The sequence below is a fragment of the Nicotiana tabacum genome, chromosome 5, assembly GCF_000715075.1.
Source record: "Nicotiana tabacum cultivar K326 chromosome 5, ASM71507v2, whole genome shotgun sequence".
Lineage (NCBI taxonomy): Eukaryota > Viridiplantae > Streptophyta > Magnoliopsida > Solanales > Solanaceae > Nicotiana > Nicotiana tabacum.
Window position 1 is genome coordinate 30,381,365 of NC_134084.1, and position 11,320 is coordinate 30,392,684.

Below are 11,320 nucleotides of genomic sequence, written 5' to 3' on the forward strand. Positions count from 1 at the left end.
GTCCTGATTCCAGATTTGGTTCTGTATTTGATTCTATCTTTGGTTCCGGTTCTGGTTCTGATCCAGGTTCGGCTTCTATTCTTCTTCAAATTCGGCTTCTGGTTCTTCATCTTCAATTTCAAAATCAGTTGTAATCCCTCTAGCCACTTCATTTTCTGAGATTTCTTCTAACTCAACTGTTTCAGACATTGTCTGTTTGCTGGTGTTGGTTGGTTCTACTTCAAGCTTGTCCTTGTACATCACATTTTCAGTAAATGTGACATTCCTGTGTCTTAGGATCTTTCTATTCTGATTATCCCAAAATTGATAACCAAAATTATCATCACCATAGCCAATAAAGAAATATTTCTTTGCTTTAGGATCAAGCTTATCTCTATCATTAGAGTTTACATGCACATAAGCAACACAACCAAAAAATTTCAGATGTGAGAGAGTTACCTCCTTTCCTGTCCATACCTCGTCAGGAATTTCAAAAATTCAGTGGTACAGAGGTCCCCTATTTATGAGGTAAGCTGTCGTGTTAACAGCCTCAGCCCAAAAATACTTCGGCAATCCAGAATGTATTCTCATACTTCTGGCTCGTTCATTCAGGGTTCTGTTCATCCTCTCAGCAACACCATTTTGTTCCGGTGTTCCAGGAACTGTCTTGATCATTCTGATCCCATTCTCCGAGCAAAATGCTTTGAACTCTTGGCTATCATACTCTCCTCCATTATCAGACTTCAAACATTTTAACTTTAGACTTGTCTGATTTTCAACTTCAGCTTTCCATCTTTTAAAGGTAACAAACACATCAAATTTATTTTTCAGAAAATAAACTCATACCTTTCTTGTGGAATCATCAATAAAGGTGACATAATAGCTTGAGCCTCCTAGAGAAGTTACAGGAGCTGGTCCCCACACATCTCTATGCACTAGTTCCAGCTTCTCTTTCTTTGGCGTCCTTCCCACCTTTGAGAAACTAACTCTCTTTTGTTTCCCGTAAATGCAATCTTCGCACAAACCTAATTCAACATGTTTTAGGTTTTACAACTTCTTTTTGGATGCCAAAAGCTTCATTCCCTTCTCACTCATATGCCCGAGCCTCCGGTGCCACAATGTTGTATCACGACCATGATCAATTGTTGCTATAGTATCTCTTTCTATTGCAGTTGCATACAGTGTTCCCCTTTTGAAGCCTCGTGCCACAACCAAATTCCCTTTGGTTATCTTCCACGATCCGTTGCCGAATGTTGTTGTATATCCTTCATCGTCAATTTGACCCATAGATATCAGATTTTTCTTGAGGCCAGGAACATGTCGTACATTTTGCAATTTCCATAGCGTGCCTTGTGAAGTCTTTATATGAACTTCACCTTTTCCGGCAATGTTGAGAGGTTCGCCGTCTGCTAGATAAACTTTCCCAAATTTTCCAGCAATATAATTATGCAATAATTCTTTGCATGATGTAGAGTGAAAGGATGCACCTGAGTCCAAAATCCAAGATTTGACTGGACTGTCTGCACAACAAATTAGTGCATCACTGACTTGTTCAGCAATTACATTTGCTGAATTTTCTTCCTTCTTCTTCTTTGGTTCTCTACACTGGCTACTGTAGTGACCCTTTTTATCACAATTCCAACAAGTAATGTCCTTGCGATTTTTGGATTGTCCTCTTCTCCTTGACTTTGATCTGCCACGACCATAACTCTGTCCTCTTTGGTTGATTCTCCCCCCGCTTTCGGTACTAAAAGCAGATCCTGGGGAATCACTTAATTCTCTTCGGCGAATATCTTCGCTTAAAACCAAGTCTCTAATATCATTCAATTTGAGTTTGATATTTCCTGATGAACTGCTAACTGCAGTTACTATTGCAGACCAACTCTTCCGTAGAGATGATAGTAGAATCAACTCCCTGATTTCGTCATCAATTGTTATATTAACAGAACTCAACTGAGTTAATATTGTATTAAACTCATTGATATGTTTCGTGACTGATCCACCTTCTGTCATTTTTAAGTTGAACAATCGACGCATCAAATAGACTTTATTTGAAGCAGATGGCTTCTCATACATATTTGATAACGCCTTCATCAGGCCTGCAGTTGTCTTCTCGTTAATGATGTTAAACGCCACATTTCGTGTTAGCGTCAAACGAATCACACCAAGAGCTTGGCAATCTAATAGATCCCAATCCGCTTTGGACATAGTCTCCGGTTTCACCTCGATCAGAGGTAAGTGTAATTTTTTCTGGTACAAATAGTCCTCTATTTGCATTTTCCAGAATCCAACATCTTTGCCATTGAACTTGTCAATCTTAACATTCCCTTCTTCCGATGCCATTTTTCACAAAAAATAATTTATGTGAATAGTGCTTGTGAATAGTAATGATGATCAATAGTATCGCACTATTCTTGTGAATAGTACCTGCACTAATAGTGTACTTTTCTACCAGAATTACACTGTCTGTGCTCTGATACCAGTTGTTGAGGAAGCGTGTCAAGATATAGAAGGAAAAGGATATTTAGGAGAGAAAAAATAAATTGCACAAGACAAGATTTACGTGGTTCGGCAATTTTTGTCTAATCCACGACCACACAAAGAATAGCTCTTTATTAATTTAAGAGAGAAAGAAGAAGTTTTGGGATGATATACAAATGAAAATGTAGACCCCTATTTATAGGCATTTGAATGCTCTGCCGAGGTAAGCGCTTACATCATAAGAAACAAGAATGTCGATGTAAGCGCTTACATCATATTTTTATCTCTTTTTGATTTTTCTTTCTTTTGTTTTGTCTACTTTCACATACAACAATAGGTTTGGTCCTATCAACTTGGTGGGAGAATACGTATATATTTTGACCGAGAATATCTTATATGGGTCCTCCTATTACTCGGCTTAATAAAATGGATTTAGTGTAAAATGTGCAGAAATTAAACTACACAATAATTAAAACTGTGCACAAATTAATCTATGCATAGATAGAAGACGTGTGAAGAAGAGGAATTAGTGGTTAAGAGCTGTGAAATAGAGGAAGTTCATGGCGAGATCGAGGAGGTAAATACAATATGGTAGTACATAAAGTGGTTATTACGAAGCTAGGAACTGAGATTAGCTACTTATTAGATGTTTAGTTTAGCTTTAATAAAAAAAATTGGTTGAGTTTACTTACATATATTGCATTTTTATGTAATTAAGATCTAAAAATTAAACAGCAGCTAGATATCTCATCATAGTTAAAATTTGAGCAATATTATATATCTTCCTGTGGGATATACCATCAACAGCTTCATTGCCCGCAATTGAAGCAACTCCATCAAAATACTTAGAGTGTGTTTGATAGGAAGTAAAACAGTTTCCAGAAAGATATTTTTTATAAGAACGTTATTTTCCCGATACTTGGTATTAGGGTGTCAATCGGTATTTAAAAACCGACTAAATCGACCGAACCGTATGGTACTGAACCAATTTTTAGGTTTCTTTTAATAAACCGTAGGTTTTATATAAACCTATAACCATACCGATAATTTTGATAGGTTTTTTATTTTATGAAATAAACCAAAAAATACCAATTGTACCGAATAAATTTACATGTGAAAAATATATTTAGATATTAAGTTTAAAAATAATAAAGCATTAAATTTTTTTCGTAAGCCTTGGAATTATGAACATGACTACGAGTTAACAAGTAATTAAACTCAAAATCTTAATTCCCAACCTATTATGCTACTCTTGTTAAAACTAAACTACTTCCCGTATATTCACTAGCAAGACACAAAGTATTCTAACGATCATGAGTAGCAAACTACAATTCATTTCATATGATTTAGATTTTTTTTTAATATTTAATTTTCTATAGACTTTATTCTTGAGTCCCAACTTGGTTAATATCTTTCCACTCGTGTAATTTATATTTTCTTTATCATTGCTTAGTTTCTTTTACGTTGTTGTAGAATGATCAATGGATCTATAATGTGACCATCTTTCATGTTCTCTATTTCATCATCCTTTAAATAGTAAAAATGTATAGAGTTTTGCTAAGTTCTATGAAAGTACGTATGTTATTGCATTTTACTTCTACTAGTGACTTTTATATGACATTTAAAAAAAATACCGAAAATTAACCAAACCGTACCGATACCGAAGAGAAACCGACATGATTGAGATGGTTTTGAAAAGTCTAATATTAATTATACACAATAAAATAATCAAAAAATTAGTATGATACTAATTGTATAAAATAACCTGCCGAACCGAACTATTGACACTCGTACTTGGTATGACGGAAGTTTGACGGAAGTTTATTAATGACCTACCATTTCGTTCAACCGGACAGTAACGTCTAACTGGTCTAACTTTTAATGTGATTATTTTTCCTGTGAAACTAATTTTTAATTACTATTTTAATATTTTTTCTTTTACTTAGTAGTATTTTTTCTCTATTTCAATTTATATAATACACTTTTCTTATTAATTCTCTATAAAACAAATAATATATTTTTATATTTGAAAACAATTTAACTTTACATTTTCTATTTTACTTATTTTACCTATAATTAGATGTTTTTATAATCACGCAATCAATATTTAAAACTTGGTATTCAATTAAACATCATTATAGACATGCGACGCGAGAAGTAAGAAAAAAGCCAAATCAAAATCACAGGATTCACCCTATAGTTTGAAAGGTAGCTACTTGCTACAAGTCCAAATCACAAGTAATTCAGAACTTGTCTTCACCCTAATCCACCATTCACTTTTTCACTACTATAAAGCTATAGAATCTGAAAAAATGATTGGCTTAGACTTGTTGCAAAGCTTAATCTTCACAATATCTTTCAACTGAACTTTCACTGACAAGCTGTCATGATCTGTCAGCTTTTGTAGGTGAAGGTTAATTTGGTTGGTTGAAGTTGGCTTATTCTTTGGCTTTTTTCCTTTTCTCCAACCTTCCATTCCAATGACAACTAATATATACACATTAATACTGTAATTCATTTTTATAATTTTAATGTATTTTAACATATTATAATATCTTGAAGGGGAGTTTTGACGTAACTGGTAAAGTTGTTTCTATATAATCAGGAGGTTACGGGTTCAAGCCGTGGAAATAACCTCTTGCAGAAATGCAGGGTAAGGCTGCATACAATAGATCCTTGTGGTCCGGCCCTTCCCCGGACCCTGCGTATAGCGGGAACTTAGTGCAGCGGACTGCTTTTTCTAACATATTATAACATCTTACCTTTCTCCTTTTCCGGCACACTACTCTTGATTTTTCATAAAGATGAAATTTGATCAGTTTGTACACATCTCAATTTTTTCTTAGAATTTCTGCTATCTTCCACTAGCAGAGATATCCGGTAAATTCGTCCGTCAATAATAGGGATACTAATCTTGATTATTACAAAAAATTATATGTAATTATCTTTTATATTACTTAATAGTATAAAACTTTATATAAAAGTTAAACTCTTAAAAATAAATGAAATCAATCTTGGGATTCACCCCACATTTTCAAAAGGTAACCATCACACTTGCTCCTACCTGTCCCATTCACAAGTAATTCTGAAGTTGCTCTCTTTGTCTTTGTGGGCATCACTTTTGGACCAGTAATGACCCCACCATTTTTAAGGTTGTGCCTATACTCAACTGCCACCTGTTCAAATACTTCAACATCAAACATGTTCAACTTCAACTTTGGTTTCATCAAATCCCTCACATATGCAAAGGGCAATTGGTCCCTTGGGTTAAATCCTTCAAGTTCATTAAATAAGAGGCAAGAGAATAAATTGGTTGCCACACTATGTTTCCTCAATATTATTGCACTATCTGGTACATCTGCAAGAACCATGGAAAAAACCCATAAACATAAAATTAAAACAAAGAAGAATTAACCTAAATTTTCACTCACCCAACAACTTAAATTAAAAATAGCTGACGAATATATAAATATATGTACAATATGTACATAACCATATATAATCAATGTATATCGATGTACACCGACAATAAATCCGACCTCCTATTTGTGTAAAAACCTCTAAAATAAAAAAGGTTTTCCATGAATATTGCCAAGGAGAATCTCAGTAACATTAATTTGCAATAAAATAAGACACACATAATAAAGAATTAGACAAGAATCATGATTAAACTAAGACATTTGTTCTTTGTACAATGATCAAAATAACACATTTTTTATATAAATAATACCCTTCAAGAAGCAACCTGAATAGAAGTTTCATCAAATAGTTTGGAATATTAAATTATGGGAAAGAGTAAAAGAGTTTAAAGGTTATTCTCTGGTCCTACCATCAAACTATCTTCAAAATTAAGAAAAGGTTGAAAGCTCATACGTAGTTGATATATATCTATTTAAAAAATCATTGCTGTTATCATTTTTGCTCATAATGGAGACAAATTTAACACATACTCCACACCATATAGTGTGCTAGTTCATGCAATACCTTGTTTCTTAAAAGTGAGATTAACTATTTGAATACGTGAAACTGACTTTAATTAACAAAAGATAACTATTTGGATATTCACCTAACATGAATATTTTGTTTTCTTTCCCCTTTTCTTGTTGGTGACGAGGAATATGTCTTATTTAATGTGATATTCTCTATCATATATAGCTCCTATGTCTTATTTAATGTGATATTCTCTATCATATATAGCTCCAAGCATCACAAATAACTCGTAAAAAAGCAGTCTGGTGCACTAAGCTCCCGCTATGCACGGGGTATGGGAAAGGGCCGGACTACAAGGGTCTATCGTACACAGCCTTACCCTACATTTCTGCAAGACGCTGTTTCCACGGCTCGAATCCATGACCTCCTGGTCACATGGCCGCAACTTTATCAATTACGCCAAGGCTCCCCTTTATCACAAACAACCCGTGCTTTCCCAGAAGTTGTTTCACGAAAGATAAATGTACGGAGTTTAATAAATGAACCAAGACTTCCAAAACATACCAAAGGTATCATGTACACTGGCGATTTTAAACATGTTATGACATTTCTCTAGCTATAAGAGCATATGATACGGCTAAAATTAGAAGTTTAAAATTAATTAGTTTTCAAATATAGAAAACTGTCATTTTTATTGTAACATGCTAAAAAGGAAAGAAACCACAACAAAGAGAGTATCAAATATTTACATTACCTGAAGGGTAAGACTTTTCAGGATTCCATGGTTTCAAACCATTTTCACAATATGTTTCCATTTGTGTCTTCAATCCATCAACATCCCACCATTTCTTCCATCTAGCAGTAGCCATGGCTTCCTCCATTGTGTGAACAAAAAAGGGATGTCTTGAAATAGCCATATCAACATTTTCCTTAATAACAAGTGAGTGAATCAACAAGAAGGGATCAACAACTAGCTGCATTTTTGCATCTATCCAAATGCTATATTTAGAATTTGGGAAAAGCCTATGAACCAAATATTTGGGAATTACTCCATTCATTACTGAATTCTCATACAAATGTTCTTTTTCAACTTTAACAATTCTCCATACTCCAACTGAATTCTCATCTGAATTTGTTGAAATTAAGTTGTGATATTGAAGTCCCTTGAGTGTCACATCATCTACAAACATGTAAAAGCATATAGTGTAGGGAGTTTCTTTGCCTAGTCCCTTTGGCTGCCTGATTTTGTCATGGTCATTAAATATTGCTGAAATAACCACTACTCCCCTGCACTTTTCCATGTCAATCCTATCTGAAAATTTCCAAAAGTAAAACCAACACAAAAACGTCAGAATAACGCCTCCAAGATTTTAGTACCAAGAAAATTACACTGTTTAGGTAGGTAAAAATTATTTTGTACCAATGCGTGTGTCTATATATATATAATGCATTGAATCCCTCTTTAAATATTGATACCCCTTAATGAAAACTTTGGCTTCGCTACTAGCAATGCGTGATGTGTGCATTATACACACCATTATCTACTGAATTTTGAACAGTGTGCCAGCTAACCTTCATGAATTTCTTGATTTCAAACAATAAAAAAGAAACAAAAACCTCCAAGATTCAATTTTTTTTCTTAGTAACTGTACAATGATGATAAAATTCAACCATAACTTACAGAAAGTAAGAATTTATAGCTTCAAAAGCCACAATCAAAAGTGACAAAAGGAAAAAAGAAAAGTAATTCTAGCTTCACATATGAAATGTGAGTACATAAGAAGTAATTCTGAGATCCAATAAGGCAAAATCGCGGTAATGTAGTGCAAAAATACTAACCAGAATTACTGATAGGGAACTGTTTAAAGAATCCACAAGGTATTTCAATTCCATCATCAGAATGATCAAAATAAGAAAACCTTTTCTTGATACTAAAATTCCCACCAAAACTATCAGCATTCCCCTGAATATACCTCAAGTTTTGTGAACCAAGAAATGTAGAATTTTCACTAAATTCATTGATTTCCTTTAAAGCATCCCAATAATCTGCCAAAAAAGCACAACCCAATAATCTCAAAACATAAAAAATTCATCAAAAATCAAAGAGAATTCAATTGTTTTTTTTTTACCTGAGAAATAAACAGGGGAATTGCAAGAAGAACGAAAAGTGGGGAGGGCATGTTTATGTTCACCATAAGAAGAATTATACAAGAAGAGAGGGGTCTGAATTGGATCATTTGGAGAAAATCTGAAGAGACAATTTGTAGGAGAAATGAAAGAAGTGTAAAGAGCTAAGAAGAGAGAGGTGAAAAGGTAGAGAAGAGAAATGCAGAGAAGTTTTGAGTGGCAGAAGAGTGGTTTGGATGTTGCTTTGATCCCCATTTACCTATTCTCATAACAGAAAATACCATCTTCTCGTGTTGTTATCATCCTATGCTTTTATTTAAAAAAAAAAAACTTTTTTCTCCTTTTTCTCAACCAATTATTATCTCATTTATGTTAGACGGTCTTTTGGGATTACAAAAATCTCACAGCTTGTTTGGATGATTGTTACATATTTTATCGTATTGTTACTTAAATTTTATTGTATCGTATCGTTAAATATGTCGTTACATAACGATGAAAAGCGCCACTTTATATAACAGTCGATTTGGTATGGTCGTGTCGTTACCTTATTTTTTTCTCTCACATTACCCTTTCTTATTATCAAATAATCATATTTTATTCTTTACCTTACCTTTTTATATAATAATTTTACCTCGTGCCTTACTTTTTCTTTGCAATATTGCAAGTTTATTCTTTATATTATTGGTGTATAATATCATGAAACGACAGTAGACAATACAATCTATCCAAATATTGTATACATCAAAACGATACATTACAATACTATACAATACGAGACGATATATTATGAAACGATATATAACAACTATCCAAACAAGCTGTTAGATGTCTTTTTCATACAATACATGTATCAATCAACTATTCGTCGATCTCAATTAGTAGGAGTTTTCCTATACAAATTCTATTTTAGAAAAAATAATTATCTGTATAATATATGGTGTTTATTCTAAACGAATGAATGCAAGGTATGTTTTTGATGTATAGACTTGTATGAAATTAACTATGGGTGTGTAAAAATATTTTCCATCCTATTTAACTAGTATCTCTGCTCTATTTAGGCCTAGCTACTTCATTCTATAAATTAAAGTCCTTCGCTCATTTACTACAATACCCTGATCTTGATGTAGCTACGTAATGTTGATTTTTTGAAATTAGAATCAGCTATACTTTGCTCGCATAAGTGGATATATACGTCTTCTCCCATAGTAGACAGCTTAAAAAATTTATATTATGGCCATGTTGCCCATGCATCAACAAGATTAATTTTACTTTAAGTGAGATGTGACAATGACTAAGGATATATCGAGAATTTCCAATACGTCAGTAATATTCTTGTGATATGATGCTACAAAATCTGTCTTTGGAAGTGACAAATCAGAGTAGAGGGAGAAAGGAATAAACAGAAGAAGACAAAAATTGTGGGGATACTTTTGCTGTTATGCGAAGGAAAGAAGCTTCTACTCCCTTTGTCATTTACCTTATTCTTCCTCTCTCTTGTTTTTTTCTTTTATATTTTGCAGGCTCAATGAATAGGTAATTTTCTGTTGAGAGGGTCAACCACAACCCACAATGGCTTATGTCCTCTTATTATTTATTGAAAACCTTATAGAAATACTTTTTTTATACCAATATTGGTGACGGGAGATAACTCTCTTCCATTATTCTTGGGATAGGAAGGAGTAGATCTTGCTTCATATTTGTTTATTCAGATATTCAAAATAAGTTTAAACTTATCAACTTCTAGTCATTAATTATAGACTTATTAAAACTAGCCTAATTGTTTACCCTAAAAACGGATAATAATTGAATTTATATTGTGGTTTTAAGGATACGTGATTTTACTTGGCACAAACTGAGAAAAACACAAATTGATATTGAAATTAACTACGAATAAAAATAAAGCAAACCAAAGGAAATGTATAGCTTTGATCCTCGAGCTAGGTCGCCTTCTAATCAAACAAGTATGTCACTGGAAAGTATGAACAAAATAACAAAGTATTGAGAGCTTAAGAGAAAGACAGTGTATTACTTTGTATGGCGTGAATATGATCTGCTTTACAAATGATCAGATCCCCTTTATATAGTAGAGGAGTCCTACCCCTAATACAATCCTAAATACAGTAATAAATCCCATGATAAGCTGATTAATCAGTCTCTTCTTGATACGTGCCGAGATTTTCGCATTGATCATCGCTCGATTGCAGATATCTTGGCTTTTCGTTATTTGGCTCGGCAGGCTTCACTCGATCTTGCTCAATCTCTATCCCGTTCGGTCTCGATCTTGGCTGATCTCGATCTCGATTCGATCTCGATCTATCCCTAAGTCACAAGCTTGGCAATCTAACTTCGTGTCACGATCCGGTATGACATGAGGTCAAATCTTGGCCTACCATGCCCCGGTCTCGATTATTCATACACAAACGGCAAGCCTGATTTTGACCGTATATAGATAGTCCCCTCGTTTTTTGAAGAGTAATGATAAGAAACGATTTGAGCCCTTGATCTTCACCTCGATACATCATGACGTAAGCAGTAGAGGTAACAGAAACGTCTCGTTGGTACAGTTTTTCAGGCATTTAATGTGCGCCAGTCAATGGTCGGCCATTACCAGCTATGAACTGTCATTGAGAAATTATAAATGCCCTCCTTCTTTATTTTTCAAACTCTACTTTCAAATCTTCTTCACTGTATGCAAAATCCTTTGCGTTCCTCAAAGCTTTGTATTTTCAGATCTCTGGGTTTCTTCGCTTGTTTCATCACAAAAGACCAAGCGCTCCTCCTCAGATTCCATTCTTCTTCATTC

General features: G+C 33.9%; 1 protein-coding gene across 1 annotated transcript; it reads right to left on the minus strand.

Annotated features, from left to right (window-relative positions):
- Positions 1-5,381: 5,381 nt before the first annotated feature.
- LOC107793455 (alkaline ceramidase TOD1) lies at positions 5,382-8,814 on the minus strand. Its single transcript, XM_016615815.2, has 4 exons — positions 8,520-8,814; positions 8,230-8,436; positions 7,145-7,702; positions 5,382-5,818 (listed from the first exon to the last, which is right to left on the minus strand). The coding sequence occupies exons 1-4, from the start codon at positions 8,770-8,772 to the stop codon at positions 5,469-5,471; spliced, it is 1,368 nt and encodes a 455-aa protein (XP_016471301.2). The 5' UTR covers positions 8,773-8,814; the 3' UTR covers positions 5,382-5,468.
- Positions 8,815-11,320: the final 2,506 nt, after the last annotated feature.

Coding starts and splice junctions, on each gene's coding strand:
- LOC107793455 (XM_016615815.2), bottom strand. CDS start 8,772: ATGGGGATCAAAGCAACATCCAAACCACTCTTCTGCCACTCAAAACTT. Junction 8,437..8,519: donor TTCCCCTGTTTATTTCTCAG/GTAAAAAAAAAA, acceptor CTTTTTTGGCAG/ATTATTGGGATGCTTTAAAG. Junction 7,703..8,229: donor GTTCCCTATCAGTAATTCTG/GTTAGTATTTTT, acceptor GGAAATTTTCAG/ATAGGATTGACATGGAAAAG.